Source organism: Pristiophorus japonicus, unplaced genomic scaffold (assembly GCF_044704955.1).
Source record: "Pristiophorus japonicus isolate sPriJap1 unplaced genomic scaffold, sPriJap1.hap1 HAP1_SCAFFOLD_979, whole genome shotgun sequence".
NCBI lineage: Eukaryota > Metazoa > Chordata > Chondrichthyes > Pristiophoridae > Pristiophorus > Pristiophorus japonicus.
The window spans coordinates 109,411-126,845 of NW_027254908.1; the positions used below are offsets into that span (position 1 = coordinate 109,411).

At 56.2% G+C, this 17,435-nt stretch overlaps 1 protein-coding gene across 1 annotated transcript in view; it reads right to left on the reverse strand.

The window, feature by feature from the left end:
* Positions 1–17,435, reverse strand: part of LOC139258429 (interferon regulatory factor 8-like) — a 32,258-nt gene that overhangs the window by 6,349 nt on the left and 8,474 nt on the right. The window contains exons 5-6 of the mRNA XM_070874780.1: positions 16,216–16,275; positions 6,177–6,688 (exon numbers count right to left, since the gene is read on the reverse strand). Coding sequence (XP_070730881.1) covers positions 6,177–6,688; positions 16,216–16,275 — 572 coding nt within the window. The remainder of the gene's footprint in view (positions 1–6,176; positions 6,689–16,215; positions 16,276–17,435) is intronic.

Consider the following 17,435-nt stretch of genomic DNA (forward strand, 5'->3'; position numbering starts at 1 on the left):
CAGGGGGTGATGGGTGAGTGGGACTCGGTGTGAGTTAGGACACGGGGCAGTGAGCACAGGGGGTGATGGGTGAGTGGGACTGGGTGCGAGTTAGGACACGGGGCAGTGAGCACAGGGGGTGATGGGTGAGTGGGACTGGGTGCGAGTTAGGACACGGGGCAGTGAGCACAGGGGGTGATGGGTGAGTGGGACTGGGTGCGAGTTAGGACACGGGGCAGTGAGCACAGGGGGTGATGGGTGAGTGGGACTTGGTGGGAGTTAGGACACGGGGCAGCGAGCACAGGGGGTGATGGGTGAGTGGGACTGGGTGCGAGTTAGGACGGGGCAGCGAGCACAGTGGGTGATGGGTGAGTGGGACTTGGTGGGAGTTAGGACACGGGGCAGTGAGCACAGGGGGTGATGGGTGAGTGGGACTTGGTGGGAGTTAGGACACGGGGCAGTGAGCACAGGGGGTGATGGGTGAGTGTGACTTGGTGGGAGTTAGGACACGGGGCAGTGAGCACAGGGGGTGATGGGTGAGCGGGACTTAGTGTGAGTTAGGACACGGGGCAGTGAGCACAGGGGGTGATGGGTGAGCGGGACTTGGTGCGAGTTAGGACACGGGGCAGCGAGCACAGGGGGTGATGGGTGAGCGGGACTTGGTGTGAGTTAGGACACGGGGCAGTGAGCACAGGGGGTGATGGGTGAGTGGGACTGGGTGTGAGTTAGGACACGGGACAGTGAGCACAGCGGGTGATGGGTGAGCGAGACTCTGTGCGAGTTAGGACACGGGACAGCGAGCACAGCGGGTGATGGGTGAGCGGGACTCGGTGCGAGTTAGGACACGGGGCAGTGAGCACAGGGGGTGATGGGTGAGCGGGACTCGGTGCGAGTTAGGACACGGGTCAGTGAGCACAGGGGGTGATGGGTGAGTGGGACTGGATGTGAGTTAGGACACGGGGCAGTGAGCACAGGGGGTGATGGGTGAGTGGGACTCGGTGCAAGTTAGGACACGGGGCAGTGAGCACAGGGGGTGATGGGTGAGTGGGACTGGGTGTGAGTTAGGACACGGGGCAGCGAGCACAGGGGGTGATGGGTGAGTGGGACTTGGTGTGAGTTAGGACACGGGGCAGCGAGCACAGGGGGTGATGGGTGAGTGGGACTGGGTGCGAGTTAGGACACGGGGCAGTGAGCACAGGGGGCGATGGGTGAGCGGGACTCGGTGCGAGTTAGGACACGAGGCAGTGAGCACAGGGGGTGATGGGTGAGTGGGACTCGGTGTGAGTTAGGACACGGGGCAGTGAGCACAGGGGGTGATGGGTGAGTGGGACCCGGTGCGAGTTAGGACACGAGGCAGTGAGCACAGGGGGTGATGGGTGAGTGGGACTCGGTGCGAGTTAGGACATGGGGCAGTGAGCACAGGGGCTGATGGGTGAGCGGGACTCGGTGTGAGTTAGGACACGGGGCAGTGAGCACAGGGGGTGATGGGTGAGCGGGACTCGGTGCGAGTTAGGACATGGGGCAGTGAGCACAGGGGGTGATGGGTGAGTGGGACTCGGTGCGAGTTAGGACACGGGGCAGTGAGCACAGGGGGTGATGGGTGAGTGGGACTTGGTGGGAGTTAGGACACGGGGTCAGTGAGCACAGGGGGTGATGGGTGAGTGGGACTCGGTGCGAGTTAGGACACGGGGCAGTGAGCACAGGGGGTGATGGGTGAGTGGGACTCGGTGCGAGTTAGGACACGGGGCAGTGAGCACAGGGGGTGATGGGTGAGCGGGACTTGGCGCGAGTTAGGACACGGGGCAGCGAGCACAGGGGGTGATGGGTGAGTGGGACTCGGTGTGAGTTAGGACACGGGTCAGTGAGCACAGGGGGTGATGGGTGAGTGGGACTGGGTGCGAGTTAGGACACGGGGCAGTGAGCACAGGGGGTGATGGGTGAGTGGGACTGGGTGCGAGTTAGGACACGGGGCAGTGAGCACAGGGGGTGATGGGTGAGTGGGACTGGGTGCGAGTTAGGATACGGGGCAGTGAGCACAGGGGGTGATGGGTGAGTGGGACTGGGTGCGAGTTAGGACACGGGGCAGCGAGCACAGGGGGTGATGGGTGAGTGGGACTGGGTGCGAGTTAGGACGGGGCAGCGAGCACAGGGGGTGATGGGTGAGTGGGACTTGGTGGGAGTTAGGACACGGGGCAGTGAGCACAGGGGGTGATGGGTGAGTGGGACTGGGTGCGAGTTAGGACACGGGGCAGTGAGCACAGGGGGTGATGGGTGAGTGGGACTGGGTGGGAGTTAGGACACGGGGCAGTGAGCACAGGGGGTGATGGGTGAGCGGGACTTGGTGCGAGTTAGGACACGGGGCAGCGAGCACAGGGGGTGATGGGTGAGCGGGACTTGGTGTGAGTTAGGACACGGGGCAGCGAGCACAGGGGGTGATGGGTGAGTGGGACTGGGTGCGAGTTAGGACACGGGGCAGTGAGCACAGGGGGTGATGGGTGAGCGGGACTCGGTGCGAGTTAGGACACGGGTCAGTGAGCACAGGGGATGATGGGTGAGTGGGACTGGATGTGAGTTAGGACACAGGGCAGTGAGCACAGGGGGTGATGGGTGAGTGGGACTGGGTGTGAGTTAGGACACAGGGCAGTGAGCACAGGGGGTGATGGGTTAGCGGGACTGGGTGCGAGTTCGGACACGGGGCAGGGAGCACAGGGGGTGATTGGTGAGTGGGACTCGGTGCGAGTTAGGACACGGGGCAGTGAGCACAGGGGGTGATGGGTGAGCGGGACTGGGTGTGAGTTAGGACACGGGGCAGTGAACACAGCGGGTGATGCGTGAGTGTGACTCGGTGTGAGTTAGGAAACGGGGCAGTGAGCACAGGGGGTGATGTGTGAGCGGGACTGGGTGTGAGTTAGGACACGGGGCAGTGAGCACAGGGGGTGATGGGTGAGCGGGACTGGGTGTGAGTTAGGACACGGGGCAGTGAGCACAGGGGGTGATGGGTGAGCGGGACTCGGTGTGAGTTAGGACACGGGGCAGTGAGCACAGGGGGTGATGGGTGAGCGGGACTCGGTGCGAGTTAGGACACGGGGGCAGCCGAGTTTTGGATCACCTCTAGTTTACGTCGGGTAGAATGTGGGAGGCCGGCCAGGAATAGTCAAGTCTGGAGATCACACACACCCCCACTCTCACTCACACACCCACACATATTCACACACACACACTCACTCACACTCTCACTCACACATACTCTCACACACACACACACACTCTCACTCACACATACACACACACACACACTCACACTCACATACACATACTCACACACACTCTCACTCACACACACACACTCACACACACACTCACACACACACTCTCACTCAGACATACACACACACACACTCACTCACACACACACACACACACACTCTCACTCACACATACTCACACACACACACTCACACATACACACACACACACACTCTCACTCAGATACACACTCTTACTCACACATACTCACACACACTCTCACTCACACACACACACTCACACACACACACTCACACACACACACTCACTCACACATACTTACACACTCACACATACTTACTCACACACACACACACACTCACACATACGCACACTCTCACATACACACACACTCACACACACACACATACACTCTCACTCACACATACACACACTCACTCACACACACACACACACTCACACATACTCACTCACACATACACACACTCACTCATACACACACACTCACACATACTCACACTCTCACTCACACATACTCACACACTCTCACTCACACACACACACTCTCACTCACACATACACACTCTCACACACACACTCACTCACACTCTCACTCACACATACTCACACACACACACACTCACACACACACACTCACTCACACACACACATACTCTCACTCACACACACACACATACTCACACACACACACGCTCTCACTCATACATACACACACTCTCACTCACACACATACACACACACACTCTCACTCACACATACTCACACACACACACGCACGCACACTCTCACTCATATACACACACACTCACACTCTCACTCACACATACTCACACACACACACTCTCACTCATACACACACTCACACTCACACACAAACACACATACTCTCACTCACACACACACTCACAAACACATACACACACTCTCTCACACATACATACTCTCACTCACACACTCACACTCTCACTCACACACACTCTCACTCACACATACACCACACACTCACACATACACCACACACTCTCACTCACACACACTCACACATACACCACACACTCTCACTTGCACACTCTCACTCACACATACACCACACACTCACACTCACACATACACCACACACTCACACACACTCTCACTCACACATACACCACACACTCTCACTCGCACACTCTCACTCACACATACACCACACACTCTCACTCACACATACACCACACACTCACACTCACACATACACCACACACTCACACTCACACATACACCACACACTCTCACTCGCACACACTCTCACTCACACATACACCACACACTCTCACTCACACACACTCTCACTCACACATACACCACACACTCACACTCACACATACACCACACACTCTCACTCGCACACACTCTCACTCACACATACACCACACACTCACACTCACACATACGCCACACACTCACACTCACACATACACCACACACTCTCTCACACATACACCACACACTCACACTCACACATACGCCACACACTCACACTCACACATACACCACACACTCTCTCACACATACACCACACACTCACACTCACACATACACCACACACTCACACTCACACATACACCACACACTCTCACTCGCACATACACCACACACTCTCACTCGCACACACTCTCACTCACACATACACCACACACTCTCATTCACACATACACCACACACTCACACTCACACATACACCACACACTCTCACTCGCATACACTCTCACTCACACATACACCACACACTCACACTCACACATACACCACACACTCACACTCACACATACACTACACACTCACACATACACCACACACTCTCACTCGCACACACTCTCACTCACACATACACCACACACTCACACATACACCACACACTCACACTCACACATACACCACACACTCTCACTCGCACACACTCTCACTCACACATACACCACACACTCACACACACACATACGCCACACACTCTCACTCGCACACACTCTCACTCACACATACACCACACACTCTCACTCACACATACACCACACACTCACACATACACCACACACTCACACTCACACATACACCACACACTCTCACTCGCACACACTCTCACTCACACATACACCACACACTCTCACTCACACATACACCACACACTCACACATACACCACACACTCACACTCACACATACACCACACACTCTCACTCGCACACACTCTCACTCACACATACACCACACACTCACACTCACACATACACCACACACTCACACTCACTCTCACTCACACATACACCACACACTCACACATACACCACACACTCTCACTCACACATACACCACACACTCACACATACACCACACACTCACACATACACCACACACTCTCACTCACACATACACCACACACTCACACATACACCACACACTCACACATACACCACACACTCACACACACACATACGCCACACACTCTCACTCGCACACACTCTCACTCACACATACACCACACACTCTCACTCACACATACACCACACACTCTCACTCGCACACACTCTCACTCACACATACACCACACACTCTCACTCACACATACACCACACACTCACACATACACCACACACTCACACTCACACATACACCACACACTCTCACTCGCACACACTCTCACTCACACATACACCACACACTCTCACTCGCACACACTCTCACTCACACATACACCACACACTCTCACTCACACATACACCACACACTCACACATACACCACACACTCACACTCACACATACACCACACTCTCACTCGCACACACTCTCACTCACACATACACCACACACTCACACTCACACATACACCACACACTCTCACTCACACTCACTCTCACCCACTTTCCTGTTACCATACTTTCTCCCCCCACACTTCCATCGTGACATTCCCCCGTTTCCCGGGCGATCGCCCCCTCCCCCTCTGCGCGGTTTGGCGAGTTGCGGATCCGTCGCCCCCCCCCTCGCGCCCCCGACAGGTAGTTACCCCGCTCGAACTTGGCGCGGTCGAAGAGCTTGGCCACTTTCTCGCGCTCCAGCTTGTTGGTGCGGTCGGGGAGGGGGGAGCAGGGGCCGCTCCAGAAGACACGACCCTGACACAGGCGCTGCACGAAGATGCCGTTGGCGTTGCTGTCCAGCATCACACCGCGCTCCAGGAAGGTCAGTAGCTCCTCGGTGGCCTGGCGCTTCTCCGGGACCCCCACGCTGTCTGTCGGGGGGAAGCACAGCTTCTCCATGGTCTGCACGCCGAAGGAGGTCTCTCCACGGGACGGGGGTGGTGCTGACGAGATCTTACAGCCGTGTCGTGTCACTGTCCGGCTCACCTCCACCCCCCCGTAGTGGAAGGAGATGCACATCGCATTGGGGTCTAGGGGAGAAAGAACAACTTGCATTTAGATAGCGCCTTTCACGACCATCGGACGTCTCAAGGTGCTTTACAGCCAATGAAGTACTTTTGGAGTGCAGCCACTGTTGTAATGTGGGAAACGCCAATTCCCACACACAGCAACGTGATAATGACCCAGATCATCTGTTTTTTTGTTATGTTGATTGAGGGATAAATATTGGCCCCAGGACACCGGGGATAACTCCCCCTGCTCTTTTGGGATCTTTGACGTCCACCCGAGAGAGCAGACGGGCCCTCAGTTTAACGTCTCATCTGGAAGACGGCTCCTCCGACAGTGCAGCACTCCCTCAGTACTGCCCCTCCGACAGTGCAGCACTCCCTCAGTACTGCTCCTCCGACAGTGCAGCACTCCCTCAGTACTGCCCCTCCGACAGTGCAGCACTCCCTCAGTACTGCCCCTCCGACAGTGCGGCACTCCCTCAGTACTGCCCCTCCGACAGTGCGGCACTCCCTCAGTACTGCCCCTCCGACAGTGCGGCACTCCCTCAGTACTGCCCCTCCGACAGTGCGGCGCTCCCTCAGCACTGCACTGGGAGTGTCAGCCTGGATTTATGTGCTCGAGTCCCTGGAGTGGGACTTGAACCCACGACCTCCTGACTCCGAGGCGAGAGTGCGGCCCACTGAGCCACTGGGACGTTGGCCAGAGACACACTGGCTCCATAAAGAATTGTTCTTTTGAATTTCGATAGGCCTGTGTGACAAGGCGAGGCCTCTCAGAAAGAGCTATCCGATTCCTCTGCTCCTCCCCCTATACCTGCATATATTTCCCCTTCGCGTAGTTATCCAATTCTCGTTTGACAGTTACAATTGAATCCGCAGCATAACTAATCCTCCGTACCATCGCCCGCCTCCGCCCCCTGCCTCAGTTCATCTGCTGAAACCCTCGCCCATGCCTTTGTTACCTCCAGATTTCACTATCCCAATGCACTCCTGGCTGGCCTCCCACATTCTACCCCACGTAAACTAGAGGTGATCTAAAACTCGGCTGCCCCGTGTCCTAACTCGCACCAAGTCCCACTCACCCATCACCCCCTGTGCTCACTGCCACCTGTCCTAACTCGCACCCAGTCCCGCTCACCCATCACCCCCTGTGCTCACTGCCCCGTGTCCTAACTCGCACCAAGTCCCACTCACCCATCACCCCCTGTGCTCACTGCCCCGTGTCCTAACTCACACCCAGTCCCGCTCACCCATCACCCCCTGTGCTCACTGCCCCGTGTCCTAACTCGCACCCAGTCCCGCTCACCCATCACCCCCTGTGCTCACTGCCCCGTGTCCTAACTCGCACCCAGTCCCGCTCACCCATCACCCCCTGTGCTCACTGCCCCGTGTCCTAACTCGCACCAAGTCCCACTCACCCATCACCCCCTGTGCTCACTGCCCCGTGTCCTAACTCGCACCCAGCCCCACTCACCCATCACCCCCTGTGCTCACTGCCCCGTGTCCTAACTCGCACCCAGCCCCACTCACCCATCACCCCCTGTGCTCACTGCCCCGTGTCCTAACTCGCACCAAGTCCCGCTCACCCATCACCCCCTGTGCTCACTGCCCCGTGTCCTAACTCACACCAAGTCCCACTCACCCATCACCCCCTGTGCTCACTGCCCCGTGTCCTAACTCGCACCGAGTCCCGCTCACCCATCACCCCCTGTGCTCACTGACCCCGTGTCCTAACTCACAACGAGTCCCGCTCACCCATCACCCCCTGTGCTCACTGCCCCCGTGTCCGAACTCGCACCAAGTCCCGCTCACCCATCACCCCCTGTGCTCACTGACCCCGTGTCCTAACTCACACCAAGTCCCGCTCACCCATCACCCCCTGTGCTCACTGCCCCGTGTCCTAACTCACACCGAGTCCCGCTCACCCATCACCCCCTGTGCTCACTGCCCCGTGTCCTAACTCACACCCAGTCCCACTCACCCATCACCCCCTGTGCTCACTGCCCCGTGTCCTAACTCACACCCAGTCCCACTCACCCATCACCCCCTGTGCTCACTGCCCCGTGTCCTAACTCACACCCAGTCCCACTCACCCATCACCCCCTGTCCTCACTGCCCCGTGTCCTAACTCGCACCGAGTCCCACTCACCCATCACCCCCTGTGCTCACTGCCCCGTGTCCTAACTCGCACCGAGTCCCACTCACCCATCACCCCCTGTGCTCACTGCCCCGTGTCCTAACTCACACTGAGTCCCGCTCACCCATCACCCCCTGTGCTCACTGCCCCGTGTCCTAACTCACACCCAGTCCCACTCACCCATCACCCCCTGTGCTCACTGCCCCGTGTCCTAACTCACACCGAGTCCCGCTCACCCATCACCCCCTGTGCTCACTGCCCCGTATCCTAACTCGCACCGAGTCCCACTCACCCATCACCCCCTGTGCTCACTGCCCCGTGTCCTAACTCACACTGAGTCCCGCTCACCCATCACCCCCTGTGCTCACTGCCCCGTGTCCTAACTCACACCCAGTCCCACTCACCCATCACCCCCTGTGCTCACTGCCCCGTGTCCTAACTCACACCCAGTCCCACTCACCCATCACCCCCTGTGCTCACTGCCCCGTGTCCTAACTCACACCGAGTCCCGCTCACCCATCACCCCCTGTGCTCACTGCCCCGTGTCCTAACTCACACCCAGTCCCACTCACCCATCACCCCCTGTGCTCACTGACCTACATTGGCTCCCGGTTAAGCAACGCCTCGATTTCAAAATTCTCATCCTGGTTTACAAATCCCTCCATGGCCCTCGCCCCTCCCTATCTCTGTAATCTCCTCCAGCCCCACAACCCCCCGAGATGTCTGCACTCCTCTAATTCTGCCCTCCTGACCATCCCTGATTATAATCGCTCCACCATCGGTGGCCGTGCCTTCTGTTGCCTGAGCCCCAAGCTCTGGAACTCCCTCCCTAAACTTCTCCGCCTCTCGACCTCTCTCTCCTCCTTTAGGATGCTCCTGAAAACCTAACCTCACTGACCAAGCTTTTGGTCACCTGCCCTAATATCTCCTTTCGCAGCTCGGTGTCAAATTGTGTTTGATAACGCACCTGTGAAGCACCCTTGGGGTGTTTCGCTGAGTCAAAGGCACTATATAAATACAAGTTTTTGTTGTTAAACTCTGGCCAATCAGGACTCATCTGCACTAATGCTCTGTTCTCACTTCGAGTGGTTTAATAAGAACACAAGAATTAGGAGCAGGAGTCGGCCATTCGGCCCCTCGAGCCTGCTCCGCCATTCAATACGATCACGGCTGATCTCCGACCTCAACTCCACTTTCCTGCACTGTCCCCATATCCCTCGATTCCCTTAATCACATTGTCCACATGCCCCCGACACGAGACTCCCAAAGCAAGCGCTCTACTCGGAACTCCCACACGGCAAGCGAGCCCCAGGTGGGCAGAGGAAACGTTACAAGGGACCACCCTCAAAGCCTCCCTGATAAAGTGCAACATCCCCACCGACACCTGGGAGTCCCTGGGCCCAAAGACCAGTCCGCCCTAAGTGGAGGAAGTGCATCCGGGAGGGGCGCTGAGCACCTCGAGTCTCGTCGCCGAGAGCGTGCAGAAAGCAAGCGCAGGCAGCGGAAGGAGCGTGCGGCAAACCTGTCCCACCCTCCCCTTCCCTCAACCACTGTCTGTCCCACCTGTGACAGAGACTGTGGTTCCTGTATTGGGCTGTTCAGCCACCTGAGGACTCACTGTTAGAGTGGGGAGCAAGTCTTCCTCGACTCCGAGGGACTGCCTCTGATGATAATATCAAAAAATCTATCGATCTCAGCCTTGAATATACTCAAAGACCGAGGGCTCGAACCTCCACTTTTGTGCTTATCGCCCAGAAATGGGCGTTATTTCCGGCGTAGAAAAAAGGGTTTTCTGACCGCCGGCTTCTCGCCCGTTCTCAAACCACCTCGTTTACATTTTTGAGAATGGGCGTTACATCGAGCGATATCAAATGGGCGTTGGCGTTAAATTATTCCGACCATCGGCCGTGAAGTGTGGCCGTCCACAGCAACGGCACGGCAACGCTCGATTCCCGCGATTCAGGAGGTCAAGGGTCACCGTGACATGCGCGGAAGAGGAGACAGAGAGAGAGAGAGAGGGAGCTCAGAGGCACTGAAGGCGTGTGTGGCTGTGGTGTGGGCTTGTCTGGCTGTTGTGGGAGGCACGAGGGAGATTCACCGGCAGCAAGAAGCCCACTCAGCACCAAGATCAGAGTTGGCACCCAGTTTTTGTCCAACAAATAAGATGTAACGTGGAAGGGACGGAGGAGGTCCCTGGAGCTGGTAGCCAGGAACGCTGGTGGCAGAGGGCTCCCAGTGGTCCCCGGAGCGCGGCACTGCACCCCAAGGTGTCGCACCCCCATTGCCCACCACACACGAGAGCCAGCAGCAACATCTTGCTTCTGGCTCGGAGCACGTTCCCACCTCGGGACCGTCCTCTCCCGTATCCGTCCAAGCAGCGGTTCGGCCATCATCCCCCACCCCCGCCTCCCCCCCCCGCGCCCCCCCCCCCCCCCCCCGCATTGAAGCATCGCCTGAGGACCTCCTCGGCCAGGCGGCTTGGAGTCAGGAGGGGAAGCGTGAGGCGGGGTGGGGTAGGGGAGTGGGGGGTTGGTTTGTACAGAAATACTGATGATTTCAGACTAATGTTCGGTCTAAATGTTTTTTATTTAACAAAACCTTGCAGCACATTGGCTCAGTTGGCTTCACCATTACACCGATGAATCCTTAACATCAAAGGGTATAATCACACTTAACGTCAATCAACGTAAACTTTAACTATCACCAAGGTGGTGCCTACCATTGACGTATGACCTGCACACCCAGCAGTGTGTCAGCCTTGGAAATAACACCAACGTTCTTTCAGGCAAAGCGCTCATTGATGAGCTCCTGACGTAAGGCTCTTGCAGCTATCATGCCACCCCGGGCCCTTTCCATGCGGTCTACAGGGGGGGCGGGGGCATGGCTTCAGCGTCAGCCTGATTGTCTGGGCCGCTGTCAGCATCCGCCTCCTCGTCCTCCTCTTCCTCTCTCTGGGGAGGTGGACTGTCAGACTCTTCAGGCAACTCTTGTCCCCTCCTGATAGCCAAGTTGTGCAGCGTGGAGCACACCACCACGAACTGAGCTACCCGCTCAGGGTGGTATTGGAGCTCGCCTCCCGAGTGGTCCAGGCATCTAAAGCGTTGCTTCAGCACTCCAATGGTTTTCTCCGCGATATTGCGAGTGGCTCTGTGGCTCTCGTTGTATCGCCTCTCGGCCTCGGTGTGGGTGTCACGCAGGGGGGTGTCATCAGTCAGGTGGCGAGGCCGTATCCTTTGTCCCCAAGCATCCAGCATTGACCTTGTGGCTGACTGTTAAACAAGCCAGATACAGTGCTCTCACGCAGGACATGAGCATCATGGATGCTGCCCGGAAATTGAGCGTTCACTGCCAGTATAATTTGCTGGTGGTCGACACGAGTTGGACATTCAGGGAGTGGAATCCCTTGCGGTTCCTCAAAACCTCAGCATCCCGAAAAGGTGCCCGCCTCGCGGTGTGCGCACAGTCTATTGCTCCCTGCACCTTGGGGGAGGTCGCAATTCTGGAGAATCCTGGAGTCCTCTCACTCCGTGCCTCCCTGGCCATAGGGAAGCTGATCCAGTCCCTCCTGCGGAGCGTACAGGGCTTCAGTGACCTGTCTAATGCAGCGATGTGTGGCATGCTGGGAAAGTCCGCAAATGTCGCCAGCTGTGGCCTGAAAAGAACCCGAGGCGTAGAACGACAGTGCCGCGGTGACTGTGACCTCGAGGGACAGTGCAGTCCTGACGGTGCTGGCAGGCTGCAGATCTCCCCTTATCAGCTGGCATAACCCCTTTGTGGAAGCGCAGTCTCCGAAGGCAGGTGGTGTCAGGCAAGTCGAGGTAAGAATGTTTCTCCTTGTACTTGCGGGGGGGGTGTAACGTCTGTCTGTCACGTCTTACATTGGGCACATGGTGCAGTGGTGCGTTCCTTCGGCGATGTCGCGTCTCCTGCATGTATTTGGTCACCAAAGCGAGGGTGAGAAAGGACAGGCCCCATTGCAGTAGCTCTCTGTTCCTCTGCTCACAAACAAGGAATGTTCAATTCCAATGGGTCACAGTGTGGTCAAGATGTCTGTAGAGATGTTCACATCAACTCCAACATCCTGCAGAGTATATCCGAACTCCCCCCGAGGTTGAAGCACAGCGGCCTTTTAAAGGACGCGACATGTGATCTAGAACATGGCGTCCGTAACGCTGTGAATTGTTCCGGTTAGTTCCACGTTTTTGTGGGCGGTTTTTTTTTGGGCGGGCGATATTGTGGGCGATATGTGTGTGTGCGAGGTGGTGAAATTGACACTGGGCGATCTCCATGGCCCCTAGTCTGGGTAAATATGCTCTTTCCGACAAAAAACAGTGGGCGGGCGTTAATATTGAATCTCGGCGCTAATTCCGTGCGGAAAGTGACGGCGGGCGATATTATGGCCGTTGAATTCACCCGTTCTGCTGATTCCGCCGGAAAAAAAGTGGGTAATATTTTTTCTCGCCGTTAAGCCCATCGGGAAAATAACGCTCGCCGACAAGTCTCCTACAAAAAGCCCGTCAGTTCCCATTTTGTGGCCAAAATGGACGCTATCTGGGAGTTATACGTCATTTCAGCGGTTAAATGGGCATTCAGTGGGCGTTGAGCAGGCAAAAAAAGTGGAGGTTCTAGCCCTGAGCCTCCTCAGCCCTCTGGGGCAGAGAGTTCCAAAGATTCACCCCCCTCTGAGTGAAGAAGTTTCTCCTCATCTCAGTCCTAAATGGCCGACCCCTTATCCTGAGACTGTGTGACCCCTGGTTCTAGACTCCCCAGCCCGGGGGGGAAACACCCTCCCTGCATCTACCCTGTCAAGCCCTGTAAGGATTCTGTATGTTTCAATGAGATCACCTCTCATTCTTCTAAACTCCAGAGAATATCGGCCCAGTGTGCTCAAGGCCTAGGACTCAGTCTCGATAACATGCGTTGAACTCCCTCTGAGGCAAGTATATCTTTACACTGAGCAGACCAGGCCTATTCTCTCTGGAGTTGGTCTCATTGAAATGGACAAGATCCTGAAGGGAGTGGTGTGTCTTTGGAATTCTCTGCCCCAGAGGGCTGTGGAGGCTCAGTCTTTGAGTATATTCAAGACGGAGATCGCTAGATTTTTGGATATTGAGGGAATCGAGGGATATGGGGACAGTGCAGGAAAGTGGAGTTGAGGTGAAGATCAGCCGTGATCTTATTGAATAGCGGAGCGGGCTCGAGGGGCCGAATGGCCAACTCCTGCTCCTGGATCTTATGTTCTTATTAAATTGACTATAAAGTAATGGAGCAGAGGGAACGATTTAAGCACAGCATTGAAACGGCACAGTGCGATTAACTGGGAACTCTGAGTGTCAGATTTCAAAATCTGCTGCTATTTACTCTCATTGTGTAATCGAGGACTGAGTTTTGAAATCAGAAACAGAGGTTAGACGGTGATTCACGTTCCACATGTTGTATGCGTCATCTGCTTGTGGTCACATTGCAAGCGGTGGGCCAAGAATGCGAGGAAATGTGCAAACTGTGGGCAGATGTCACGTGACCGGTCCTCACATGATTGGGTGGCTCACAATCAGATGTCACATGGTCAAACCTCCAGTCGAACCAGAGTTGGCTCCCGTGCCCTGGTGAGGGCCTACACTACCCAGATGAGGCCAACTCAGCCCTATTAGGGCCTAACCGACCCAGATAAAGCTTGGTCAGGCCTACTAGGGCCTATGTGACCCAGATAAAGCTTGGTCAGGCCTACTAGGACCTACGCGACCCTGAGACCTGGTCAGGCCTACTAGGGCCCACACGAGCCAGATGAGGCCTACTCAGCCCTATTCGGGCCTAACCGACCCAGATGAAGCCTGGTCATTCGTATTAGTGTCTACACGACCCAGATAAAGCTTGGTCAGGCCTACTAGGGCCTACGTGACCCAGATGAGGCCTGGTCAGGCCTACTGCTGCATACACGAGCCAGATAAAGCCTGATCAGGCCTACTAGGGACCACACGAGCCAGATGAGGCCTGGTCAGGCCTACGTGATCCTAATAATGCCTGCACGAACCTGGTGGGGCCTATATTGGGTGTTGGTGCGACCACACCTGGAGTACTGCGTAAAGTTTTGGTCTCCTTATTTAAGGAAGGATATACTTGCATTGGAGGCAGTTCAGAGAAGGTTCACGAGTTTGATTCCGGAGTTGAGGGGGTTGACTTATGAGGAAAGGTTGAGCAGGTTGGGCCTGTACTCATTGGAGTTCAGAAGAAATGAGAGGTGATCTATCGAAAGATATAAGATTCTGAGGGGGTTTGACAAGGTGGATGCAGAGAGGATGTTTCCCCTCGTGGGGGAATCTAGAACTAGGGGGCATAATCTTAGAATAAGGGGCCGCCCATTTAAAACTATGAGGAGGAATTTCTTCTCTCGGAGGGTTGTAAATCTGTGGAATTCTCTGCCCCAGAGAGCTGTGGGGGCTGGGTCATTGAATATATTTAAGAACGTAAGAAACAGGAGCAGGAGTCGGCCATTCGGCCCCTCGAGCCTGCTCCGCCATTCAATAAGATCATGGCTGATCTGATCATGGACTCAGCTCCACTTCCCCGCCTGCTCCCCATAACCCTTCACTCCCTTATCGCTCAAAAATCTCAGCATGGCACCGACAAAGGCCACACGTCTCTGTTCCCCTCCCCGGGACTCTTTCAAGGAGGGAGAGGAAAACGCGGACGCCAGGATATTAGTTACATGTTACCTCAAATCTACCACCAGGCTCATGGTCTACAGGGCTGTAGTAATACCCGTCCTCCTGTATGGCTCAGAGACGTGGACCATGTACAGTAGACACCTCAAATCGCTGGAGAAATACCACCAACGCTGTCTCCGCAAGATCCTGCAAATCCCCCGGGAGGACAGACGCACCAACGTTAGCGTCCTCGACCAGGCCCAACATCCCCAGCATCGAAGCACTGACCACACACTCGACCAGCTCCGCTGGGCAGGCCCACATTGTCCGCACGCCCCCAGACACGAGGCTCCCCAAAGCGAGCGCTCTACTCGGAACTCCTACACGGCAAGCGAGCCCCAGGTGGGCAGAGGAAACGTTACAAAGGACCACCCTCACACCCTCCCTGATTAAAGTGCAACATCCCCACCGACACCTGGGAGTCCCTGGGCCCAAAGACCAGTCCCGCCCCTAAGTGGAGGAAGTGCGTCCGGGAGGGGCGCTGAGCACCTCGAGTCTCGTCGCCGAGAGCGTGCAGAAAGCAAGCGCAGGCAGCGGAAGGAGCGTGCGGCAAACCAGTCCCACCCTCCCCTTCCCTCCACCACTGTCTGTCCCACCTGTGACGGGGACTGTGGTTCCTGTATTGGACCGTTCAGCCACCTGAGGACTCACTGTTAGAGTGGGAGCAAGTCTTCCTCGACTCCGAGGGACTGCCTACGATGAATTACCTGTCTCCGGGAGGCTCGGTAACATCAGGAGCGTGACGTCATTCGTGCAATTATTCTCCACTGTGAGCGGGGAAAGAAAGGGGTAGATTTAGACGGAGGTAACCACTGCCCAGCAATCCTGGACAAGGCTTCAGTCAGCAACCCCCGCGTGTGTAATGTATGCACTTGTTATGTACGCTCCCTGGTTTGTGCAGCTGTTGTCGAGGCTGCAGCCATGCAAGTCTGAAAACGGCCACTCTCATCCGCTCTTCGAAGCTAAACAGAGTCCGGCCTGGTTAGTACTTGGAATGGGAGAAGGCCAGGTACAGTGATCTTTACCCGATGGAGTGCACTCTACGCGGGAGTCCCTCCCTCTATTTAATGGGGACTTGGCCTGGGGGGGGGGGGTATTGCACGGAGCAGTCCCGTGCAATTGGTTTTTAAGTCGGATCACGGGCTCCCAGGCCGCCTGCAATCTCTGCGGTCTGGAGGAGTCCGTGTTCCACGTGTATGTTGTATGTGCGAGGTGGCAGCCCCTGTTCCATTGTCTGAAGGGGCTGCTCCTGAAATTCTGGCTTGCACTTCAGTCCCACGCTCCTGATCTTCGGGCACCCTGTGCGGAGGGGAGCGGGCCGGTCCGAGGGCCTCCTCGTAGGGGCCTGCTCCTGGGCACGGCCAAGGGGGCCATCAGCCGGTCCAGGCAGCGGGCGGTCGAGGGGGCCGTTCAGCCCCGACCGCCTGCCTCTCTTCCGCGGTTACATCCGGGCCAGGGTGTCCCTGGAGATGGAGCACGCGGTGTCCACCGGTACGCTCGCGGCCTTCCGCCAGAGGTGGGCGCCGGAGGGACTGGAGTGCATCATCTCCCCCGGCAACCGAACTCTAATTTGATTTTAAGTTTCTGTTAAAGTTGTATTTGGAAATTTGTGGGTTCTCGTGCCCTTGCCAAAAGGGGAGCACTTGGTTTAAAGTTCGACTTGAAATAGTTGTAGAGCTGTTGAGTGGGAGGGGCTTAGCCAGTCACGATATGTTCACAAGACTCAATAAAACCCCAGCCAGTTGGGTTCGGGGGATCCACGATGGGGCAGGTGGTTGTGAGCCCGGTGGATGAACCGGTAATGTGTCGTGTGATTGTTAAACCTTTGTTAATAAACAAACTAGTTCTTAATAGCAACGTGTCGCTATGGATTCTTAAGCCAAGAACCCAGGAAGCAAATACGTTACATCCACCTGCTCCCCAGTCC